At 40.2% G+C, this 27,603-nt stretch overlaps 1 protein-coding gene across 1 annotated transcript in view; it reads left to right on the top strand.

The window, feature by feature from the left end:
- Nucleotides 1-27,603, top strand: part of DPYSL5 (dihydropyrimidinase like 5) — a 263,062-nt gene that overhangs the window by 52,589 nt on the left and 182,870 nt on the right. Inside the window, exon 2 of the mRNA XM_053710991.1 lies at nt 21,990-22,254. Coding sequence (XP_053566966.1) covers nt 21,994-22,254 — 261 coding nt within the window. The 5' untranslated portion in view covers nt 21,990-21,993. The remainder of the gene's footprint in view (nt 1-21,989; nt 22,255-27,603) is intronic.

Genomic DNA, 27,603 nt, shown 5'->3' with positions numbered 1-27,603 from the left:
AATTTAGTGTTTGTTTGTTTTTGTAATTTAGTTTAGATTATTTTATTGTATTTTAGTTTAGATATTTGTAGTTTATTTAATTTATTGATAGTGTAGGTGTATTTGTAACTTAGGTTAGGATTTATTTTACTGGTAAATTGGTAATTATTTTAACAAGGTAGCTATTAAATAGTTATTAACTATTTAATAGCTATTGTACCTAGTTAAAATAAATACCAAGTTACCTGTAAAATAAATATAAACCCTAAAATAGCTACAATGTAATTATTAATTATATTGTAGCTATCTTAGGGTTTATTTTATAGGTAAGTATTTAGTTTTAAATAGGAATATTTTTATTAATAATATTAATATTAATTAGATTTATTTTAATAAGAATTTAGTTAGGGATGTTAGAGTTAGGGTTATTATACTTTATATATATATATATATATATATATATATATATATATATATATAATATAATAACGATATTAACTATATTAACCCTAATATAATTAGGGTTAATATAGTTAATATATATAATATAATAACTATATTAACTATATTAACCCTAATATAATTAGGGTTAATATAGTTAATATAGCTGGCGGCGGTGTAGGGGGATTAGATTAGGGGCTAATAAATTTAATATAGCTGGCGGTGGTGTAGGGGGATTAAACTAGGGGTTATTACATTTAATATAGCTGGCGGCGGTGTAAGGGGCTCACATTAGGGGGTAGTTTAATATAGCTGGCGGCGGGGTAGGAGCTCACATTAGGGGTAAGTAATATAGATGGCGGCGGTGTAAGGAGATCACATTAGGGGGTAGGTAATATAGATGGCGGCGGTGTAAGGAGATCACATTAGGGGGTTGGTAATATAGATGGCGGCAGTGTAAGGGGCTCACATTAGGGGGTAGGTAATATAGATGGCGGCGGTGTAAGGAGATCACATTAGGGGGTTGGTAATATAGATGGCGGCGGTGTAAGGGGCTCACATTAGGGGGTATGTAATGTAGCTGGTGACGGTGTAGGGGGATCACATTAGGGGGTTATACTTTTAATGTAGGTGGCGGCGGGGTCCGGGAGCGGCGGTTTAGGGGTTAAATACTTTATTAGGGATTGCGGCGGGGGATCGCGGTTGACAAGTAGACAGACATTGCGCATGCGTTAGGTGTTAGGTTTTATTTAGCAGTTTGCGGTTGACAGGTAGATAGACATTGCGCATGCGTTAGATGTTAGGTTTTATTTTGCAGGTAGTTTAGGGAGTTACGGGGCTCCAATAGACAGCGTAAGGCTTACTACGGCTGCATTTTGTGGCGAGGTGAAAATGGAGTAAGATTTCTCCATTTTCGCCACGTAAGTCCTTACGCTGTATATTGGATACCAAACTGCGAGGGTTTGGTATACCTGTCTATGGCCCAAAAAACTACGGGCGAAGGCAGAAATATACGAGCGTAACTTCTAGGTTACGCAGTATATAGGATACCAAACCCGCGCAAATTTTGGCGTCGCCGGCTTCTGCGGGTGACGCTGCATATCGGATCGAGGCCCTGGTTGTATGATATTAGCATAAAGTTATAACTCGGATATCTGTCTATAATGCACGTGCTGTAATAACTGTTAGCACTTCCCCTAATGGTGACTGTGCGTGTAAAGCTGTCGGCTTATAGGGCATAAAGCACGTTTATAGAATATGTGAAATACACAGTTATAAAGAAAGGATAATGCTAAATGAGTCTGAGCCTATATCATTACTTGGTCAGATCGCTATGGTAGTGGAGTTCAATATAATATAGTGGCATTATAATGGGATGAAATGGTATATATACCCCATCTAATGGACGGGGTTTATGTTGGTCAAGGTTGATGCACTTAGAGTTATGTAAACCACTTAGAAAACCTCCTCACTTATATTGTGATGCGTATACTGTTAAAGCAAGTTAGGATATATCATCAAACAGCTAAATTTAAAACAAATGTTGGTAATGGATACTGTGGAGCCTATTTATTATGGTGCGAGTGGACATGATCTGATATAGCGGATCATGTCTGCTGCACATCATTAAATGCCGCTGTCGGCATTTATCATTGCACCAGCAGTTCTTGTGAACTGCTTGTACAATACCGCCCCCTGCAGATTTGCGGCCAATCAGCAGCTAGCCTGTCAATCATACTCAGAGCAGGCGGACAGCATATTTTGTGTTCCAAATATTTTCTTACAATACGTAACGGATTAAATAGCACAATCATAATTACACACAATACCATCCTCAAAATTGTAGTATAGATCAGGATGTCAGAGATCCAGATTGGATTAAATCCATGATGACGTCATAGAAGGAGGAGGAGCATGCTGATGAGAATATCCGTTAAAAAAACACTGAATCCATGGCGCCTCCACTTTTAAAATGGCCAAATTTGGCAAAACATTTTGAGGGGGGTATAAGGGTAGATGGGTGCCCTTTTTAATCTGGCTGCGCTATGTTTGCGTCTAACTTATAGTACTAGTATACCTGTACCGCTATAGGCAGCTCGTATTGGAGCAGTTTCATAGATCCGGCAGCATTATTCTGCATCACAGCTTAAACTTTATGTAACTTGTAGAGTGTTAATTAATAGTGGCCAATGATATTATAATATAACCGCAAGAAACTTAGACACTATTATTTATGCTGCTTTAATTGTATCTCTAACCGATATGAAACATACAGAATTAACAGCAGCAAACATAATACATCAATCTGCTGACTCTTTAAACTCTTTAAACTGACCAATTTGGAAGTTTGTACCTGGTAATAGGTACATGGTTAGCATTTCTATTTAAAGACACAGTATCCATTACCAACATTTATTTCAAATGTAGCAATTTGATGATATATCCTAACTTGCTTTAACAGTATATGCATCACAATATAAGTGAAGCGGTTTTTGAAGTGGTTTACATAACTGCATAAATGCATCAACCTTGACCAACATAAACCTTGTCCATTAGATGGGGTAAATATACCATTATAGTGCCACTATATTATATTGAACTCCACTACCATAGCGATCTGACCAAGTAATTATATAGGCTCAGGCATTATTCTTTCTTTATAACTCTGTGTATTTCACATATTCTATAAACGTGCTTTATGCCCTATAAGCCGACAGCTTTACTTATAACCCACAGGGTGTATTATTTTTATTTATAGCTGCTGTAGTATGAACATGCACAGTCACAATTAGGGGATGTGCTAACAGAGGGCTTGTTTCCATTCAGCCGTAATTAGGCTTGCGTGGGCTCGCAAAACGATAAATATGCTGTCAGAAGCAATATCGTTCACCGACTGCTTCCAATGGCCCGTTATACCCTTATTTCGGTAACCGGAATCCGGCTGGCGAAAATATTTTCGTGTCCCATAGAAAGTATAAGAAGCCGCTAATCTATAAATAATACTAGCTTTCCAATGACAGCGCAAACCATTAATACTTTGTCAGAGGCTGTCGATACATTGAGAAAAATTACACCCAGTTCAACTAGGTGTATAATAGGAAAAAAAGGAGCTTTTTGAGACCTATTTCCCATTGAAATCTGACCTGCCTCCCAAAAATAAACCGACACGTCAAACCCCTCTATCCGCCAACCCCCATATTGTAAATAACAATAAAATGTATTAACCACTAAACCACCCGCACCCCCCCCACATTCCAACTAATAATAAAATGTATTAACCTCTAATCTGCCATTCCCCCAACAACGCAAAGTATTAATCTAATCACTAAGCCCCCTAACCTAACACCCCCCTCAGCTAACCTAATATAATACCTCTATAAAAACAAAAAAGCCGGGGGGCGGAGCCTAACCACACTCAGAGATGTGTATTTTAAGGGTGTATTGGTGGGTTTTATTTTTTAGATTTGGGTTTGGGCGGCAAAATAGCTAACTGCCCTTTTAAGGGCAAGGCCCATCCAAATGCCCTTTTCAGGGCAGTGAGGAGCTTAGCTTTTTTTAGCTAGTATTTTATTTGGGGGGTTGGTTGTGTGGGTGGTGGGTTTTACTGTTGGGGGGGTTGTTTGTATTTTTTTTTACAGGTAAAAGAGCTGATTACTTTGGGGCAATGCCCCGCAAAAGGCCCTTTTAAGGGCTATTGGTAGTTTAGTTTAGGCTAGGTTTTTTATTTTTATTTTGGGGGGATTTTTTATTTTAATAGGGCTATTAGATTAGGTGTAATTAGTTTAAATTTCTGTAATTTGTTTATTATTTTCTGTAATTTAGTGTTTTTTTTGTACTTTAGCTAATTTAATTTAATTTAGGTAATTGTATTTAATTTAGTTAATTTATTTAATTATAGTGTAGTGTTAGGTGTTAGTGTAACTTAGGTTAGGTTTTATTTTACAGGTAAATTTTTGTATTTATTTTAGCTAGGTAGTTATTAAATAGTTAATAACTATTTAATAACTTTTCTACCTAGTTAAAATAAATACAAACTTGCCTGTAAAATAAAAATAAATCCTAAACTAGCTACAATGTAACTATTAGTTATATTGTAGCTAGCTTAGGGTTTATTTTACAGGTAAGTATTTAGTTTTAAATAGGAATTATTTAGTTAATAATAGGAATATTTATTTAGATTTATTTAAATTATTTTTAAGTTAGGGGGTGTTAGGTTTAGGGTTAGACTTAGGTTTAGGGGTTAATAACTTTAATATAGTGGCGGCGACGTTGGGGGCGGCAGATTAGGGGTTAATAAATGTAGGTAGATGGTGGCGATGTTAGGGACGGCAGATTAGGGGTTAATACTATTTAACTAATGTTTGCGAGGCGGGAGTGCGGCGGTTTAGGGGTTAATATGTTTATTATAGTATCGGCGACGTTGGGGTGGCAGATTAGGGGTTAATAAGTGTAGGTAGGTGGCGGCGACATTGGGATGCGGCAGATTAGCGGTTAATAAATATAATGTAGGGGTCGGCGATGTTGGGGGCAGCAGATTAGGGGTTAATACATATAATGTAGGTGGCGGCGGTGTCCGGAGCGGCAGATTAGGGGTTACATTTTTTTTTTTTACGTATTTGCGATGCGGGAGGGCCTTGGTTTAGGGGTTAATAGGTAGTTTATGGGTGTTAGTGTACTTTTTAGCACTTTAGTTATGAGTTTTATGCTACAGCGTTGTACCATAAAATTCTTATCTACTGACTTTTAAATGCGTTAGGACTCTTGACGGGGTAGGGTGTACAGCTCACTTTTTGGCCTCCCAGGACAGACTCGTAATATCAGCTCTATGGAAGTCCCATAGAAAAAAGACTTTACAAAGTTTATATAAGTCGTTTTGCGGTAAGGCCAAAGAAGTGTGCGGTGACCCTAAACCTTCAAGACTCGTAATACCAGCGGGCATAAAAAATCAGCGTTAGGACCTCTTAATGCTGCTTTTTTACCCTAACGCACAACTCGTAATCTAGCCGTGAATTAATAACTTATATAAGAGGGAGAAAGTCACCGAGAATTTCTCTGACTAGCCCAAACCACATTATTGTCCAGACCTAACTCAGAGACCCTATAGACTACCTTAGAAACAGAGATGGGGGATGGAAATTTCTTTCATGTTATTGGCAAGAGTCCATGAGCTAGTGACGTATGGGATATACAATCCTACCAGGAGGGGCAAAGTTTCCCAAACCTCAAAATACCTATAAATACACCCCTCACCACACCCACAATTCAGTTTTACAAACTTTGCCTCCTATGGAGGTGGTGAAGTAAGATTTCTACGTTGATATGCGCTTCTCAGTATTGTTGAAGCCCGATTCCTCTCAGAGTACAGCGAATGTCAGAGCGACGTGAAGGGAGTATCACTTATTGAATGCGATGATTTCCCTAACGGGGGAATATTTCATAGGTTCTCTGTAATCGGTCGTAGAGATTCATCTCCTACCTCCCTTTTCAGATCGACGATATACTCTAATATTCCATTACCTCTACTGATAACTGTTTCAGTACTGGTTTGGCTATCTGCTATATGTGGATGGGTGTCTTTTGCTAAGTATGTTTTTTATTACTTAAGACACCTCAGCTATGGTTTGGCACTTTATGCATTTATATAAAGTTCTAAATATATGTATTGTACTTATATTTGCCATGAGTCAGGTTCATGTATTTCCTTCTGCAGACTGTCAGTTTCATATTTGGGGAAAATAAACATTTTTTAAGAATTTTTTTTCTTATCTGGGGTTTAGTCTTTTTTTTCAATTGACTACTTTCTTGCAAATTGCAGGCGGTATTAGGCCCGCGGGTGCGCCAAATGCTAGACTTTATTGCGTCATTCTTGGCGCAAGAATTTTTTTGGCGCGTAAAATACGTCTATGACGCAACTACGTCATTTCGGGCGTCATGGTTGACGCCGAAGCCTTACACATGGTTGCGTCATTAGTGACGCGAGTGTGTCATTTCCGGTTATTATTGGCGCCAAAAAAGTTTTCAGTTACGTTGTGTGGCATACTTGGCGCCAAACTTTTTCATTATTTTAATACCCCATTGATATTTGCCTCTTGCCTTTTTCTCTATCAGAGGGCTATGCTATTTGCATTTTTTTCCCATTCCTGAAACTGTCATATAAGGAAATTGATAATATTGCTTTATATGTTGTTTTTTCTTTTACATTTTGCAAGATGTCTCAATTTGATCCTGCCTCAGAAGTTTCTGCTGGAACATTGCTGCCTGACATCGGTTCTACCAAAGCTAAGTGCATTTGTTGTAAGATTGTGGAAATTATTTTGCCGAATGTCATTTGTAATAGTTGTCATGATAAACTTTTACATGCAGATAGTGTGTCAATCAGTAATAGTACATTGCCAGTTGCAGTTCCTTCAACTTCTAATGTACATGATATACCTATGAATTTTAAAGAATTTGTTTCTGATTCTATCCAGAAGGCTTTGTCTGCATTTCCACCTTCTAATAAACGTAAAAGGTCTTTTAAAACTTCTCATTCAGTTGATTAAATTTCAAATGACCAACAACATAATAATTTATCCTCCTCTGATGAGGATCTATCTGATACAGAAGATCCTTCCTCAGACATTGACACTGACAAATCTACTTAATTTAAAATAGAGTATATGCGTTCTTTATTAAAAGAAGTGTTAATTACTTTGGATATTAAGGTAACCAGTCCTCTTGACGTTAAGTCTAATAAACGTTTAAATGCTGTTTTTAAACCTCCTGTGGTTTCTCAAGGGTTTTTTCCTATTCCAAATGGAATATGCCAGGTACTTCTTTTATTCCTTCTTCAAGGTTTAAAAAATTGTATCCTTTACCAGCAAATTCTATAGAGTTTTGGGAAAAAATCCCCAAAGTTGATGGGGCTATTTCTACTCTTGCTAAACGTACCACTATTCCTATGGAAGATAGTACTTCCTTTAAGGATCCTTTAGATAGGAAGCTTGAATCTTATCTAAGGAAAGCATATTTATATTCAGGTCATCTTCTCAGACCTGCAATTTCTTTGGCTGATGTTGCGGCTACATCAACTTTCTGGTTGGAGAATTTAGCGCAACAAGAATTGGATTCTGACATATCTAGCATTATTCGCTTACTGCAATATGCTAATCATTTTATTTGTGATGCCATTTTTGATATTATCAAAATTGATGTTAGATCCATGTCTTTAGCTATATTAGCTAGAAGAGCTTTGTGGCTTAAATCTTGGAATGCTGATATGACATCTAAATCTAGATTACTCTTTCTTTCCAAGGTAATAATTTATTTTGTTCTCAGTTGGATTCTATTATTTCAACTGTTACTGGGGGAAAGGGAGTTTTTCTGCCTCAGGATAAAAAACCAAAGGGTAAATCTAAGGCTTCTAAACGTTTTCGTTCCTTTCGTCAAAATAAGGAACAAAACGAGTCATAGGGGACTGCCTACGCTGCAGGTTTAATAATAAAAAAGGTTTTGTGGATGTGGTATATGACAAGGGTCAGGACTAGAAACAGGTCAAAGGTGTATGTATGTGTGTATATGTGTGTGTGTGTGTGTATATGTGTATACGTGTTTGTGTATATATGTGTATACGTGTGTGTGTGTGTGTGTGTGTGTATATATGTGTATACGTGTGTGTGTGTGTGTATGTGTGTGTGTGTATATATGTGTATATATACAGTGGATATAAAAAGTCTACACACCCCTGTTAAAATGTCAGATTTCTGTGATGTAAAAAAATGAGACCGATAAATCATTTCAGAACTTTTTCCACCTTTAATGTGACTTATAAACTGTACAACTCAATTGAAAAACAAACTGAAATCTTTTAGGTAAAGGGAAATAAAAATAAAAAACTAAAATAATATGGTTGCATAAGTGTGAACACCCTTAAACTAATACTTTATTGAAGCACCAATTGATTTTATTACAGCACTCAGTCTTTTTGAGTATGAGTTTTTCAGCATGGTACATCTTGACTTGGCAAGATTTGCCCACTCTTCTTTGCAAAAACACTCTAAATCTGTCAGAATGCGAGGGCATCTCCTGTGCACAGCCCTCTTCAGATCACCCCACAGATTTTGAATTGGATTCAGGTCTGGGCTCTGGCTGGGCCATCCCAAAACTTTAATCTTCTTCTGGTGAAGCCATTCCTTTGTTGATTTAGATGTATGCTTTGGGTCGTTGTCATGCTGAAAGATGAAGTTCCTCTTCATGTTCAGCTTTCTATCAGAAGCCTGAAGGTTTTGTGCCAATATTGTCTGGTATTTGGAACTGTTCATTATTCCCTCTACCTTGACTAAGGCCCCAGTTCCAGCTGAAGAAAAACAGCCCCAAAGCATGATGCTGCCACCACCATGCTTCGTTGTGGGTATGGTGTTCTTTTGGTGATATGCAGTGTTGTTTTTGCGCCAAACATATCTTTTGGAATAACGGCCAAAAAGTTCAACTTTGGTTTAATCAGACCAGAACACCTTTTGCAACATGCTTTTGGGAAACTTCAGATGTATTTTTGCAAAATTTAGCCGGACTTGGATGTTTTTTTTTTTAAGTAAAGGCTTCCGTCTTGCCACTCTACCCCATAGCCCAGACATATGAAGAATACAGGCGATTGTTGTCACATGTACCACACAGCCAGTACTTGTCCGATATTCCTGTAGCTCCTTTAATGTTGCTGTAGGCTTCTTGGTAGCCTCCCAGACTAGTTTTCTTCTCGTCTTTTCATCAATTTTGGAGGGACGTCCAGTTCTTGGTAATGTCACTGTTGCACCATATTTTCTTCACTTGATGATGATTGTCTTCACTGTGTTCCATGGTATATCTAATGCCTTGGAAATTCTTTTGTACCCTTCTCCGGACTGATACCTTTTAACAATGAGATCCCTCTGATGCTTTAGACGCTCTCTGCGGACCATGGCTTTTGCTGTAGGATGCGACTAACCAAATGTCAGGAAAGACCAACTAGAACAGCTGAACTTTATTTGAGGTTAATCAGAGGCACTTTAAATGATGACAGGTGTGTACTGACTCCTAGTTAACATGATTTTGAATGTGATTGCTTAATTCTGAACACAGCTACATCCCCAGTTATAAAAGGGTGTTCACACTTATGCAACCATATTATTTTATTTTTTTATTTTTATTTCCCTTTACCTAAAAGATTTCAGTTTGTTTTTCAATTGAGTTGTACAGTTTATAGGTCACATTAAAGGTGGAAAAAATTTCTGAAATGATTTATCTTTGTCTCATTTTTTTAAATCACAGAAACCTGACATTTTAACAGGGGTGTGTAGACTTTTTATATCCACTGTATATATATATGTGTATACGTGTCTGTATGTGTATATGTGTGTGTATATATGTGTATATATATATATGTGTATATGTGTGTGTATATGTGTATATGTGTGTATGTGTATATGTGTGTGTATATATGTGTATACGTGTGTGTGTGTATGTGTATATGTGTGTATGTTTATATGTGTGTGTATATATGTGTATATATATATATATGTGTATATGTGTGTGTATATGTGTGTGTGTATATATGTGTATATATATGTGTATATGTGTTTGTGTGTGAATATATGTGTATACGTGTGTATATGTGTATATATGTGTGTGTGTGTATATATGTGTGTATATATGTGTATATATATGTGTGTATACGTGTGTATATGTGTGTGTGTGTGTGTATATGTGTATATATGTTTATACGTGTGTGTATGTATATGTGTATATGTGTGTGTGTATATGTGTGTATGTGTATATATGTGTGTGTATATGTGTGCATGTGTGTGTGTATGTATGTATGTGTGTGTGTGTGTATATGTGTATATATGTGTGTGTATATGTGTGCATGTATGTATGTGTGTGTGTGTATATGTTTATATGTGTGTGTTTGTGTGGATCTATTCATCCAGAACAGAGCACTGCACTCACCGGATTTTCATCAGAATAAAATATCCTTTTATTAGTACAAAATTAAAACATGAACTTCCCCAAACGTTTCGATAGCCACTGGCACCTTGTTCACTGGGAGCTAAAGTGCAAGAAAATGTATAGTGCTAACCACTAACCCCACCCCTATAAATACCCATGGTGCTCTTAATTCACAGAACTAGGGCCAATTGCAAAATATATTTTGTGTGTGTATGTGTGTGTGTGTGTGTATATATGTGTATAGGTCTGTGTGTGTGTGTATGTACAGTATATGTGTTTGTGTGTGTTTATATGTGTATAGGTCTGTGTGTGTGTATGTACAGTATATGTGTTTGTGTGTGTGTATATGTGTATAGGTCTGTGTGTGTGTATGTACAGTATATGTGTTTGTGTGTGTGTGTATATGTGCACAGGTCTGTGTGTGTATGTACAGTATATGTGTTTGTGTGTGTGTTTATATATGTGTATAGGTCTGTGTGTGTATGTACAGTATATGTGTTTGTGTGTGTGTATATATGTAAAGGTGTGTGTTTATGTGTGTATATATATGTGTGTGTGTGTATAGGTCTGTGTGTGTGTATGTACAGTATATGTGTTTGTGTGTGTGTGTGTGTATAGGTCTGTGTGTGTGTATGTACAGTATATGTGTTTGTGTGTGTGTATATATGTGTATAGGTCTGTGTGTGTGTATGTGTGTGTATATATGTGTATAGGTCTGTGTGTGTGTATGTGTGTGTGTGTGTGTATATATGTGTATAGGTCTGTGTGTGTGTATGTACAGTATATGTATTTGTGTGTGTGTATATATGTGTATAGGTCTGTGTGTGTGTATGTACAGTATATGTGTTTGTGTGTGTGTATATATGTAAAGGTGTGTGTTTATGTATATGTATGTCCGCTCGCACTATGTTAAATATACCCCATCTCTGATGTCAATACCATAGTCATTTATGAGCGGCTTCTCTTTATCTCTGCAGTAGTCAGACTCAGTACTGCCCCCCACTTAACTCTCTTTAAGTGCAAAGTATAAGATCTTCATATCTTTTCCTTGGGACTTATATTTATTAAAAGTGCTTGTTAGCTTTATTAATCTTGTGCAAACAAATAGAATGTTACATTGGAGAATCCCATTAGAGAATTGTGAATCACAGGATTACAGTTTAGTAAAAGGCAATACCTAATATGTCCTCTCATACTGTCACTGTACAAAGCGCAGTTTGTGGGGGGGTCCTTAAATTTAATTTCCCAGACAATGGATATTGCCTAACCTATATCATGTTATCAGCTATGGGCTGGATATTGAAATCATTTCTTGCTTATGACAATAAACTGTAAGATATGAGTGCTCCGTAGAGTACTTTTCATGCTTGATCGGTTTCTTTCATTTTCTTTCTGCTCTTTACTTGGCAGGTTCTTCTGTCTCAGCGGAGTGTCTAGCGTTTCTTCTTCACAAAGCCCCTTGTTTATTAATGAGTCTGCGTGCATGGGGTGTGCATGCTGCTGTTATTTAGTTTAGTATTTATTCATTTGAGTAGCTTGTTAAGAAACTTGCCGTGAGGTTCATTTAACAGTCATTAACACATAGAGGCCAATTTAACAAATGTCTTGCAGACCTGATCCGCTGTGACCGCTGCTCCATAACTTGTGTCTCTGGCGAGTCCGTTCAGAGCTTGATAGATCGGCCCCATAGAGAACAAATCACAAGTAGTGTCCGTTTTATAAAACATTGTTGCCTGATTTCACCTTGTAGAATTATCCTGTAGATACTGTGGGCTCGATGATTGAAAGTTCCCTGGGCTGGCTAGATTATTTAAGAATGCTCGCCAGTCCTATTACCCTGGTGGAATGATCTTTTTGCCACTTTTTACCCTGAAAACAGGGTGTCTTGCTAAGGGGCATATACTGCATTTTCTTATGAAAAGTGCACAATAGGATGTTAAACATCATACAAAAGAACTATTTGAACCATTCACACAAAAATAAGCAGGGAAAATTGCACTGCTAAGGTGTTTTAAAAATCGTAACAAAATTCTTCACCAAAAATCGTATTTTAACAAAAACGTAAAATTTGTATGTAATTTACACAGGAATAAATCGTAGTAAATATGCACGGTGTAAATCCTAATTTTAGTGCACTGGGTGTGTAAAAATCACACACAAATTTGTACTTATATATACAAAATGTAAGAATTGTTGTTTTTTCGTTCCATGGGTGTATATGACAATGTCTCTCTAACCCCAGCGTAATTCTGTAAAGATTTTCGCTTTGCAGATCATTTTTTTCTAACCAACTTAAAGGTGACAAGCTTTTGTCAAGTTAATACCCTAATAGAAAAACACATGCTTATGAAAATATAGGTGAGATGCTATACGCAGAAAGCAGCGTAATGTGATTTATATTGGCTGCAGGATTTCATTTTTAAAGTGCGCCCCCTGCTCACTGCTAACTTCGCTTTAAGGAGTGAAACGTCCCTATCCAGCGAGATCCATTACTTTCTATAGGAGACATCTCGCCACTCACAGGGACTGCCTCTTTTTTATGATCATTCCACCAGGGCAGCCCCCGCGAGAGTTGGGCGAGAATAACTAGGTTTGATTTGGCGAAGTTTATATCATCTAACCCTATGGGTGAAATGATCTAAAGCTCTCCTCTCAGTTTACTTCTAATTTGCTACGTTGTCTTGGTATCCTTTGTTAAAAAGCATACCTAGATAGGCTTAGCAGCAGCAATGCTGTTTTGGGAGCTAGCTGGTGATTGGTGGATGCACGTATATACCTCTGTGTTCACCTAGCTCCCAGTAATGCATTGCTGCTCCTTCAACAAAGGATGCAAAGAGAATATATAATACAAGTAAATTGTATGTTGTATCTGAATCATGAAATAACAAAATGTGGGTTTTATGTCCCTTAAAGGAAAGTATGTTGTAGTTTGTATTTCACATTTATGTATAATAATTTCTAAGCTTTTTCTTCTGTTATTATAAAAAAAACACAAATCCTGTTTTGTAAGTTATTATTAAGGTTTTTTGTAGTTATTTTCTCAATCTCTTGAAGCCCCCACTAATTCACTCAGATTGTTTTCTATGGCAGAAGCAAGTTATGGTTCAGACTGTTGGGAGGCTGTCACTACAGGGAGTGCAGAATTATTAGGCAAATGAGTATTTTGACCACATCATCCTCTTTATGCATGTTGTCTTACTCCAAGCTGTGTAGGCTCGAAAGCCTACTACCAATTAAGCATATTAGGTGATGTGCATCTCTGTAATGAGAAGGGGTGTGGTCTAATGACATCAACACCCTATATCAGGTGTGCATAATTATTAGGCAACTTCCTTTCCTTTGGCAAAATGGGTCAAAAGAAGGACTTGACAGGCTCAGAAAAGTAAAAAATAGTGAGATATCTTGCAGAGGGATGCAGCACTCTTAAAATTGCGAAGCTTCTGAAGCGTGATCATCGAACAATCAAATGTTTCATTCAAAATAGTCAACAGGGTCGCAAGAAGCGTGTGGAAAAACCAAGGCGCAAAATAACTGCCCATGAACTGAGAAAAGTCAAGCGTGCAGCTGCCAAGATGCCACTTGCCACCAGTTTGGCCATATTTCAGAGCTGCAACATCACTGGAGTGCCCAAAAGCACAAGGTGTGCAATACTCAGAGACATGGCCAATGTAAGAAAGGCTGAAAGACGACCACCACTGAACAAGACACACAAGCTGAAACGTCAAGACTGGGCCAAGAAATAGCTCAAGACTGATTTTTCTAAGGTTTTATGGACTGATGAAATGAGAGTGAGTCTTGATGGGCCAGATGGATGGGCCCGTGGCTGGATTGGTAAAGGGCAGAGAGCTCCAGTCCGACTCAGACGCCTGCAAGGTGGAGGTGGAGTACTGGTTTGGGCTGGTATCATCAAAGATGAGCTTGTGGGGCCTTTTCGGGTTGAGGATGGAGTCAAGCTCAACTCCCAGTCCTACTGCCAGTTTCTGGAAGACACCTTCTTCAAGCAGTGGTACAGGAAGAAGTCTGCATCCTTCAAGAAAAACATGATTTTCATGCAGGACAATGCAAATGTGAGATTTACAAGGAGGGAAAACAGTACACCTCTCTGAACAGTGTCTGGGAGGCTGTGGTTGCTGCTGCACGCAATGTTGATGGTGAACAGATCAAAACACTGACAGAATCCATGGATGGCAGGCTTTTGAGTGCCCTTGCAAAGAAAGGTGGCTATATTGGTCACTGATTTGTTTTTGTTTTGTTTTTGAATGTCAGAAATGTATATTTGTGAATGTTGAGATGTTATATTGGTTTCACTGGTAAAAATAAATAATTGAAATGGGTATATATTTGTTTTTTGTTAAGTTGCCTAATAATTATGCACAGTAATAGTCACCTGCACACACAGATATCCCCCTAAAATAGCTATAACTAAAAACAAACTAAAAACTACTTCCAAAACTATTCAGCTTTGATATTAATGAGTTTTTTGGGTTCATTGAGAACATGGTTGTTGTTCAATAATAAAATTAATCCTCAAAAATACAACTTGCCTAATAATTCTGCACTCCCTGTATAGTCAGTATGTGGATACAATTAAATAGTAGCCAATAAGGCTGCCAAATAGGTGCAGGAGAGGAAAGCAATGTGCTGCAGTCCTCTTTAGTAAGTGTTATGTTAAATGATGTACAAGTAGAGTGTAAAAACAATGAGACAATACACACTTGTTACTGGCAGAACAAGGCCAACCATTGTCATGAACAAAATCTCTGGGCATGAAATCGTAATTGGCCAACTCACCTTATAAAGTAGCAGCTGGGTGCCGTATATAGGATCTGCACAAACGTGCTCCCCTCCCCATCAGTTTGTGCACTCAGGAAAAGAAATACTGCAAAGTACCTTTCTTTTTCACATACAGAGCTAAAACAATTGTAAAAGTCTGCGGGAAAAAGTAGAAAAGTCCTAAGAGATGGCACAAGACACACAAATGTATAAATATATCACTTGCCCACGGATGAATGTGCAGCATCAATACATACACCATCATTCATGATTCATGCAGCTTTAAACCACGCTCACATTGTCTTCATTCTCATTGGTATTTTTTGTTGAAAAGCAGGGCCATAAACTCAGGCGTGTCCGGAGCACTATATGGCAGCAGTTTTGCAGGAATGTTATCCATTTGCAAGAGCACTATATGGCAGCACTATTTCCTGTCATGTACTGCTCCAGATGCCTACCTAGGTATCTCTTCAGCACAGAATATCATGGGAACAAATTACATTTGATAATAGAAGTAAATTGGAAACTTGTTTAAAATTGTATTTTCTGTTTGAATCACAAAAGAACATTTTTGGGTTTCATTTCATAGCCCTTTAACTAAGAACGTTCAGTATAATTTCAGATTCCCTTTTACAGTGCATTTGCATATTCATACCAGATAACTAGGACTGCAAATCCCAGAATGCTTAGTGGTAGAATCTAGGTCAGCTCTGCAGTGTCTTTTTAATATTTAGCTATAAATGGGGTTCTGACAGAAGATTTGGCGTCTACTCTAAATGAGCCAAGAATGGCTAAATAATGTATGAGACACAAAGTGAGGTTTACCAGTCATGCTTGGCTTTGTCTCGGGTATTATGAGTTTTTCAGAGAAAACCCAAGAGATTCAATATGAAATGATTTTCTCCAACATTGTTGTGTCCGGTCCACGGCGTCATCCATTACTTGTGGGAATATTCTCTTCCCCAACAGGAAATGGCAAAGAGCACAGCAAAAGCTGTCCATTTAGCCCCTCCTCAGGCTCCGCCCGCCAGTCATTCTCTTTGCCGCTCTGAACAAGTAGCATCTCCACGGAGATGGTGAAGAGTATGTGGTGTTTAATTGTAGTTTTTTATTCTGCTATCAAGAGTTTGTTATTTTAAAATAGTGCCGGTTTGTACTATTTACTCTAAAACAGAAAGAGATGAAGAGTTCTGTTTAAAAGAGGAGTATGATTTTAGCAGCATTAACTAAAATCAATTGCTGTTCCCACGCAGGACTATTGAGCCCAGAGAACTTCAGTTGGGGGGAACAGTTTGCAGACTTTTCTGCTCAAGGTATGACTAGTCCATTTTCTAACAAGACTGTGTAATGCTAGAAGACTGTCATTTCCCCTCTTGGGGATCAGTAAGCCATTTTCTTAGACTCTTAACAGAATGAAGGCTTATTATGGGCTATACACTGGTTGACACTCTTATGGGCTAAATCGATTGCTTTATTTAAGTTTTTTATGAAATCTAGAGGTGATTTATAAAACCTTTATTGTGGGGGAACGTTTTTAGGCGCCAGGCAGTGGTTTAGACACCTTTCCAGTCAGGAAGGGCCTTTCACTATAGTAGGCAGAGCCTCATTTTCGCTCCATAATTGCGCAGTTTCTTTTGGATGCAGTGCATGCAGCTCCATGTGAGAGGGTCTGGTGATCATTGAAAACGTTCCTGGAAGGCTTAAGTTGGTATCGTATAACGCCTAAGGACAGGTGAAGTCGCAGCAAACACTGTGGCTGGGACTGTAGTGGGGTTATAAATTGTTGTTTGATTAAACGGCTCCGGTTTCCTCATTTAAGGGGTTAAAAGCTAGTTTTTCACACATTCAGAAATAAAGTGTGCTCTGTTTAACATTTAAGGAGACAGTAACGGTTTTGTTTTAAAACGTTTTTTTTGCATTATTAGCCTGTTTAAGCCTGTCTAACATGTCTGTACCTTCAGATAGAACATGTTCTGTATGTATGGAGGCCAAGGTGGTCCCCCCTTCAAATGTATGTGATAATTGTGCCATAGCGTCCAGACAAAGTAAGGACAGTACTGTCACATTTAATAAGGTTGCCCAAGATGATTCCTCAAATGAAGGTAGTGGGGATAGTTCATCATCCTCTCCTTCTGTGTCAACACCAGTTATGCCCGCGCAGGCGACCCCTAGTACATCTAGCGCGCCAATGCTTGTTACTATGCAACAATTAACGGCAGTAATGGATAATTCCATAGCTAATATTTTATCCAAAAGGCCAGCATTTCAGAGAAAGCGTGATTGCTCAGTTTTAAATACAGTGGAGCAAGAAGGCGCTGACGATAGTTTATCTGTCATACCCTCACACCAGTCAGAAGTGGCAGTGAGGGAGGGTTTGTCGGAGGGAGAACTTTCACAGGAAGAATCTCTCAACAGGCAGAACCTGATGTTGTGACGTTTAAATTTAAGTTAGAGCATCTCCGCGCATTACTTAAGGAGGTGCTATCTACTCTGGATGATTGTGACTCTTTGGTCATTCCAGAAAAATTGTGCAAGATGGACAAATTCTTAGAGGTCCCGGTGCACCCTGATGCCTTCCCGATCCCTAAAAGGATGGCGGACATAGTGAATAAGGAGTGGGAGAGACCAGGCATACCCTTTGTCCCACCTCCTATATTTAAGAAATTGTTCCCCATGGTCGACCCAAGGAAGGACACATGGCAAACAGTCCCTAAGGTTGAGGGGGCAGTTTCTACCCTAGCTAAGCGCACGACTATTCCCATTGAGGACAATTGTGCTTTCAAAGATCCTATGGATAAAAAATTGGAGGGTTTGCTTAAAAAGATTTTTGTTCAGCAAGGTTACCTCCTCCAACCAATTTCGTGCATTATTCCTGTCACTACGGCGGCGTGTTTCTGGTTCGATGAACTAGAAAAGTCGCTTAATATGGAGACTCCATATGAGGAAGTCATGGACAGAATTCACGCACTTAAATTAGCTAATTCCTTTATTTTAGATGCCGCTTTGCAATTAGCGAGATTAGCGGCGAAAAATTCAGGGTTTGCAATTGTGGCGCGCAGAGCGCTCTGGCTAAAGTCTTGGTCGGCGGATGTATCTTCCAAGACAAAATTGCTTAATATCCCTTTCAAAGGTAAGACCCTTTTTGGGCCAGAATTGAAAGAAATTATTTCAGACATCACTGGGGGAAAGGGCCATGCCCTCCCACAGGATAGGCCTTTCAAGGCTAAGAATAAGTCCAATTTTCGTTGCTTTCGCAATTTCAGGAACGGACCGGCTTCTAACTCTGCAGCCTCTAGACAAGAGGGTAACGCTTCCCAGACTAAACCAGCTTGGAAACCAATGCAAGGCTGGAACAAGGGTAAACAGGCCAAGAAGCCTGCTGCTGCTACCAAGACAGCATGAAGGGGTAGCCCCCGATCCGGGACCGGATCTAGTAGGGGGCAGACTCTCTCTCTCTTTGCTCAGGCTTGGGCAAGAGATGTTCCGGATCCCTGGGCACTAGAAATAGTCTCTCAGGGTTATCTTCTAGAATTCAAGGAACTACCCCCAAGGGGAAGGTTCCACATGTCTGACTTATCTTCAAACCAAATAAAGAGACAGGCATTCTTACATTGTGTAGAAGACCTGTTAAAGATGGGAGTGATACACCCAGTTCCAACTGTGGAACAAGGTCAGGGGTTTTACTCAAACCTGTTTGTAGTCCCCAAAAAAGAGGGAACTTTCAGACCAATTCTGGATTTAAAAATTCTAAACAAATTTCTCAGAGTTCCATTGTTCAAAATGGAAACCATTCGAACAATTTTACCTACAATCCAGGAGTGTCAATATATGACTACCGTGGATTTAAAGGATGCGTACCTACATATTCCTATCCACAAAGATCATCATCAGTTCCTAAGGTTCGCCTTTCTGGACAAACATTATCAGTTTGTGGCTCTTCCATTCGGGCTAGCCACTGCTCCCAGAATTATCACAAAGGTGCTTGGGTCCCTTCTGGCGGTTCTAAGACCAAGGGGCATTGCAGTGGCACCTTATCTGGACGACATTCTAATTCAAGCGTTGTCTCTTTCCAAGGCAAAGGCTCATACAGACATTGTTCTAGCCTTTCTCAGATCTCACGGGTGGAAGGTGAACGTAGAAAAGAGTTCCCTGTCTCCGTCAACAAGAGTTCCCTTCTTGGGAACAATAATAGATTCTTTAGAAATGAAGATCTTCCTGACAGAAGTCAGAAAGTCAAAGCTTCTAAACGCTTGTCAAGTTCTTCACTCTATTCTGCAGCCTTCCATAGCTCAGTGCAATTCATCTAAGACCATTACAACTGTGCATGCTCAATCAGTGGAATGGGGACTATGCAGACTTGTCTCCAAAGATTCAAATAGACCAGATGACCAGAGACTCACTCCGTTGGTGATTGACCCAGGATCACCTGTCTCAGGGAATGAGTTTCCGCAGGCCAGAGTGGGTCATTGTCACGACCGACGCCAGTCTATTTGGCTGGGGTGCGGTCTGGGATTCCCTGAAAGCTCAGGGTCTATGGTCTCGAGAAGAGTCTCTTCTCCCGATAAACATCCTGGAACTGAGAGCGATATTCAATGCTCTCCGGGCTTGGCCTCAACTAGCGAAGGCCGGATTCATAAGATTCCAGTCAGACAACATGACGACTGTAGCTTACATCAACCATCAGGGAGGAACAAAGAGTTCCTTGGCGATGAGAGAGGTATCCAAGATCATCAAATGGGCGGAGGATCACTCCTGCCATCTATCTGCAATTCACATCCCAGGAGTAGACAACTGGGAGGCGGATTATCTGAGTCGTCAGACTTTCCATCCGGGGGAGTGGGAACTCCACCCGGAGGTTTTTGCCCAGTTGACTCAATTATGGGGCATTCCAGACATGGATCTGATGGCGTCTCGTCAGAACTTCAAGGTTCCTTGCTACGGGTCCAGATCCAGGGATCCCAAGGCGACTCTAGTGGATGCATTAGTGGCGCCTTGGTCGTTCAACCTAGCTTATGCGTTTCCACCGTTCCCTCTCCTTCCCAGGCTCGTAGCCAGGATCAAACAGGAGAAGGCCTCTGTGATTCTGATAGCTCCTGCGTGGCCGCGCAGGACTTGGTATGCAGACCTGGTGAATATGTCATCGGCTCCACCATGGAAGCTACCTTTGAGACAGGATCTTCTAGTACAAGGTCCATTCGAACATCCAAATCTAGTCTCTCTGCAGCTGACTGCTTGGAAATTGAACGCTTGATTTTATCCAAGCGTGGGTTTTCAAATTCAGTGATAGATACTCTGGTCCAAGCCAGAAAACCTGTGACTAGAAAGATTTACCATAAAATATGGAAGAAATATATCTGTTGGTGTGAATCCAAGGGATTCTCCTGGAGTAAGATTAAAATTCCTAAGATCCTCTCCTTTCTCCAAGAAGGTTTGGATAAGGGGTTGTCAGCGAGTTCTCTAAAAGGACAGATTTCTGCTTTATCTGTCTTGTTACACAAACGACTGGCAGCTGTGCCAGATGTACAAGCTTTTGTACAGGCTTTGGTCAGAATCAAGCCTGTTTACAGACCCATGACTCCTCCTTGGAGTCTAAATTTAGTTCTTTCAGTTCTTCAAGGGGTTCCGTTTGAACCTTTACATTCCATAGATATCAAGTTACTATCTTGGAAAGTTCTGTTTTTGGTTGCTATTTCTTCTGCTAGAAGAGTTTCTGAATTATCTGCTTTGCAGTGTAATCCACCCTATCTGGTGTTCCATTCAGATAAGGTCGTTTTGCGTACTAAGCCTGGTTTTCTTCCGAAAGTTGTTTCCAACAGGAATATTAAACAGGAAATAGTTGTTCCTTCTCTGTGTCCGAATCCAGTTTCAAAGAAGGAACGTTTATTACACAATTTAGATGTAGTTCGTACTTTAAAGTTCTATTTAGAAGCAACTAAGGATTTTAGACAAACCTCAGCTTTGTTTGTCGTTTACTCTGGTAAGAGGAGAGGACAAAAAGCTACTGCTACCTCTCTTTCTTTCTGGCTGAAAAGCATTATCCGATTGGCTTATGAGACTGCCGGACAGCAGCCTCCTGAACGAATCACAGCTCACTCTACTAGGGCTGTGGCTTCCACATGGGCCTTCAAGAGCGAGGCTTCTGTTGATCAGATATGTAAGGCAGCGACTTGGTCTTCTCTGCACACTTTTGCCAAATTCTACAAATTTGATACTTTTGCTTCTTCAGAGGCTGTTTTTGGGAGAAAGGTTTTGCAAGCCGTGGTGCCTTCCGTTTAGGTAACCTGATTTGCTCCCTCCCTTCATCCGTGTCCTAAAGCTTTGGTATTGGTTCCCACAAGTAATGGATGACGCCGTGGACCGGACACACCAATGTTGGAGAAAACAGAATTTATGCTTACCTGATAAATTACTTTCTCCAACGGTGTGTCCGGTCCACGGCCCGCCCTGGTTTTTTAATCAGGTTTGAAAAATTTCTTTCTCTATACACTACAGTCACCACGGCACCCTATAGTTTCTCCTTTTTTTTCTCCTAACCGTCGGTCGAATGACTGGGGGGGCGGAGCTTGAGGAGGGGCTATATGGACAGGTTTTGCTGTGCTCTTTGCCATTTCCTGTTGGGGAAGAGAATATTCCCACAAGTAATGGATGACGCCGTGGACCGGACACACAGTTGGAGAAAGTAATTTATCAGGTAAGCATAAATTCTGTTTTTGCCATTTTATTAGCCATTGACAGCTGATAGAAATGTACTTGATTTACGTTATTTATACATGACCTTTCTCCCTGATGTCCAGATGTTTGCTGTGTTTTAACTGAGCGTTTCTCTCGTACGCTAGAGTCATGCACGCCAACACCGCCAGCGCTCGGATCCTCATCAAGGGAGGGAAAGTGGTGAACGATGACTGCACCCAAGAGGCAGATGTGTACATCGAGAATGGCATCATCCAGCAGGTGGGGCGGGAGCTGATGATACCCGGAGGAGCAAAGGTCATCGATGCCACAGGAAAGCTGGTTATACCTGGAGGCATTGATACCAGCACCCATTTCCACCAGACCTTCATGAATGCTACTTGTATGGATGACTTCTACAATGGGACCAAGGTAAGAGTCACTAGCAGGACAGGGTTAGGATCTGAACCAAAAACGCTCCAGCTCCTAAGCTTTACATTCCTGCTTTTTAATTGAAGATAGCAAGAGAACAAAGAAAAATGGATAATAGGAATAAATGCGAAAGTTGCTTAAAATTGCTGCTCTATCTGAATCATTAAAGAAATAAATTGGGTTTAGTGTCCCTTTTATCTCAAAAATACATCATAAAATTATACATTGCAGAAAATTGTAATACATTTATTTGGCTGGCTTTTTTCACTGCCTACTCAGAGGCTGGAATTGCAGGATTCAGAATATGGCCCTGCAACATGCTACAGTAATGGTTTAGGAGCTTATTTATATATGTTCATATCTGGCCGGAGGAGATAAGATAAACATACAAAAGAGGGTTTTCCAAGGGTGCATCAAAAATCGTAACAAGATTGTACACCAGAATTCATATTTTATCAAAAACGTAAAATTTGTATTTAAATTACACAGGAATAAATTGTATTAAATATGCACAAGGTAAAATGTAATTAAAGTACACTGGATGCGCAAAAAACACAAAGAAATTTGTACAAAGTAAAAAGCGTAATTGTTTTTTATTGTAAAATGGGCGTTCCATGGACGTGTATGCAATTGGCTCTCCAATCCCAGTGTAATTCAGTTTGCCCTACAGATCTCACCGTTTTTATCTGAAAAAGTAAAAGGTGGCGAGTTTTTACCAAAAAAACTCATTATTGTCTTCTATATCTGCAGTCACCTTCCTACATAACTTTTTAAACTGGGCTTTCTATGCCTCAGAGGCTGAATTGTCATTTAAGTAAAAATGGAATTAATTTGCCTGTTTGACCCCTGTAATGCCAGCCAGAGAGGGTTTTGTCGTGCTAATCTGGGAGTCACAGCCAATAGGGTAACTGAACGGCATCTGCTTAGAATAAAAGAGAAGCAAATGAAGCCAATTTGTGGGAGTGGGCTTTGTGCTGAGTAACAGAGATCAGAGGAGCAGCCGCGTGATGTACAGATGAGGGGCAGACAGCGCTGCCAGACACATGTGTATGAATTATTCATTAATTAGATTCCCTGACAGAAGCCGCTCACTGTGTTATTGTTACAGCTGATAATAAGAATGCAAACAATTCTAATTAGCTAACGGGTGGCTAATAATGTGCGGCACATTGATGGTACTGCTCGCTGCTCACCGGTAATCTTCCCTTGATGTGCACAATAAAGTCCTTTATATCACTGTGTCTAGAGGAGGGCGTGACACTGGCTGAGACCAGATGGAGCTGAAACAGAGATTAACTGTATGTGAGGCACAAACCTTCTGTGCACAGACAATGCCATGGTACATACTGCTGGCACACACCTTCTGTACACACATAATGACACGGTACATACTGCTGGCACACACCTTCTGTACACACATAATGACACAGTACATACTGCTGGCACACACATAATGACACGGTACATACTGCTGGCACACACCTTCTGTACACACATAATGACACGGTACATACTGCTGGCACACACCTTCTGTAGACGCATAATGCCACGGTACATACTGCTGGCACACACCTTCTGTACACACATAATGACACGGTACATACTGCTGGCACACACCTTCTGTACACACATAATGACACGGTACATACTGCTGGCACACACCTTCTGTACACACATAATGACACGGTACATACTGCTGGCACACACCTTCTGTACAGACATAATGACACAGTACATACTGCTGGCACACACCTTCTGTACACACATAATGACACGGTAAATACTGCTGGCCCACACCTTCTGTACACACATAATGACATGGTACATACTGCTGGCACACACCTTCTGTACACACATAATGACACGGTAAATACTGCTGGTACACACCTTCTGTACACACATAATGACACAGTACATACTGCTGGTACACACCTGTACACACATAATGATACGGTACATACTGCTGGCACACACCTGTACACACATAATGATACGGTACATACTGCTGGCACACACCTTCTGTACACACATAATGACACGGTACATACTGCTGGCACACACTTGTACACACATAATGATACGGTACATACTGCTGGCACACACCTGTACACACATAATGACACGGTACATACTGCTGGCACTTACCTTCTGTGCACACATAATGACATGGTACATACTGCTGGCACACACCTTCTATACACGCATAATGACACGGTACATACTGCTGGCACACACCTTCTGTAGACGCATAATAACACGGTACATACTGCTGGCACACACCTTCTGTACACACATAAGGACACGTTACATACTGCTGGCACACACCTTCTGTACACACATAATGACACGGTACATACTGCTGGTACACACCTTCTGTACGCCCATAATGACACAGTGCATACTGCTGGCACACACCTTCTGTACACACATAATGACACGGTGCATACTGCTGGCACACACCTTCTGTACACACATAATGACATGGTACATACTGCTGGCACACACCTGTGCACACCCAATGATATGGTACATACTGCTGGCACACACCTGTACATACTGCTGGCACACACCTGTAGACACATAATGATATGATACATACTGCTGGCACACACCTGTACACACATAATGACACGGTACATAGTGCTGGCACACACCTGTACACACATAATGATACGGTACATACTGCTGGCACACACCTGTACACACATAATGACACGGTACATACTGCTGGCACACATCTTCTGTACACACATAATGATACGGTACATAGTGCTGGCACACACCTGTACACACATAATGACACGGTACATACTGCTGGCACACACCTTCTGTACACACATAATGACACGGTACATACTGCTGGCACACACCTTCTGTACACACATAATGACACGGTACATACTGCTGGCACACACCTGTACACACATAATGATACGGTACATACTGCTGGCACACACCTTCTGTACACCCATAATGACACAGTGCATACTGCTGGCACCCACCTTCTGTACACACATAATGACACAGTACATACTGCTGGCACACACCTTCTGTACACACATAATGACACGGTACATACTGCTGGCACACACCTGTACACACATAATGATACGGTACATACTGCTGGCACACACCTTCTGTACACCCATAATGACACAGTGCATACTGCTGGCACCCACCTTCTGTACACACATAATGACACAGTACATACTGCTGGCACACACCTTCTGTACACACATAATGACACGGTACATACTGCTGGCACACACCTGTACACACATAATGATACGGTACATACTGCTGGCACCCACCTTCTGTACACACATAATGACATATAACGTACTGCTGGCACACACCATCTGTACACACATAATTACACGGTACATACTGCTGGTACACACCTTCTGTACACACATAATGACACAGTACATACTGCTGGCACACACCTGTACACTCATAATGAAATGGTACATACTGCTGGCACACACCTGTACACACATAATGATAAGGTACATACTGCTGGCACACACCTGTACACACATAATGATACGGTACATACTGCTGGCACACACCTTCAGTACACACATAATGACACGGTACATACTGCTGGTACACACCTGTACACACATATAGCCAATACTAACTGGTCTAGTGTGCCATGCTGAGATTGGGGATGTAAGGTATACTGATTGCTAGTAGCTGTAGGGATACATTTATTTATAAGCTAAATTGTGTGCATGTGGTTGCAATTTTGCCTGATCATTTCAGTCCTCATTTTCAGATGACAGGAGGATCAAGAGAACATTGGATACTAGAATTGTACACCTGGTTGTGTTAGATTATTCTACTTGCCTGTCTGTATGCAAGTCTAGTCTTGTCCCTGGCACCTTTATGTTCTATCTGTCTCATAAATTTGTCAGGCCCAGTCTTAAAAAGTACAATGTTACACTGTGGCTCCCAATCCAATCCATTGTTTTGTTTTTTTAGTGTTTTCAAATTTGAAGCCAATGAAATTTAATAGAGGATTCACACATTTATTTAAAATGTAGGAGCTGGGAAAGATGTTTCATGAAGTCAGATAATGATGTTTGAATATATAGGTTTTGTTTTGCATTTGATACTTCACTTATAAAGGTTTTCACATGCATTCTGGAATGGTAACACCCCATATATAGCTTTTCACATGATTTTTAGACTTTTCAAAGTCAACAGCCTTTCAACTCTTGAAAAAACAAACAACAAAAAAACTTTGGCTGCATCGCTTGGCTGTTTACGTGGTATGCTTTTCTTCTTAAATGGAAAGAGTCCACAGCTGCATTCATTACTTTTGGGAATTAAGAACCTGGCCACCAGGAGGAGGCAAAGATACCTCAGCCAAAGGCTTAAATACTCCTCCCACTCCCCTCATCCCCCAGTCATTCTTTGCCTTTCGTCCCATGAGGTTGGCAGTGAAGTGTCAGAATGTAATTTGTCTCTTATGGAGGGTAGTACTCTTCGACATGGGACAGGAGTTTTAAGTAATCCTCTCAGTCTCTCAGTGAGGGCTTGGATGAGTCCGGAGATGCAGTAAAAGTCTTTCTGCGAAATCATCCCAACTCATGTTAACAGCTCCTCAAGCAATAGGCATTGTCGAACTTTGCTCCGCTGCCTGCTTTCTTCTCTCAAGTCCATGGCGGAGGCGATGCTACTATCCGTCACACTTGAAGGGCTGTGTTCCTGTTCCACGGCGTAGATTCCAGTAAGATTGTTTCATTTTCTTTCTTCGTGAATGTGCTGTACTAATGTTTCCCCGAGAGGCTACCACCTTGCGGGACTAACTATAACATAAGGGTCTCAGTGAGTCTCCTTTAGTATCTTGGAATCAAGGGTTAATATCTCCTGAAAGGGGTTATTGAACAGGGGGGGGGTTTAATCATGTTTGTTATGTGATTGAATCTGCTTATGTGTAGTGTTAAATGGGCTCATGGCTGGAACATAAAGGCCTTTGTAAGTGACGCAACCTTATGGTTGTGCACTCTTTTTTGCATTTCCGCATTCTTGACTGTGTGGCGATGGAGTGGTCTGGTTCATAGGAGGTAGTGAGTGCCCCAGCCATTGTGGGTGTCAAGTGCCGTTTTCTTTGGTCTTAAAATAGTCTATATTGGCATATTCTCTATCCAGTTATGGAGGATTCTTATGCTGAGACTATTCTAATTTCATACTCAGTTACAGAGGATTCTGATACTGAGACTGTTCTAATTTCAGATTCAGATTCTTCGTCCGGGAAGAATCCGGGTTGGCCTCGTTGACACATATCAATCAGTTATGTTCAGTGTGCTTGTATTAGAGCGCCTGGTTCCTCGGGCTCGG

This window comes from Bombina bombina, chromosome 4, assembly GCF_027579735.1.
Source record: "Bombina bombina isolate aBomBom1 chromosome 4, aBomBom1.pri, whole genome shotgun sequence".
NCBI lineage: Eukaryota > Metazoa > Chordata > Amphibia > Anura > Bombinatoridae > Bombina > Bombina bombina.
Note: the sequence above shows the minus strand (reverse complement) of the source record. Positions and strands in the feature narration are given on the sequence as shown.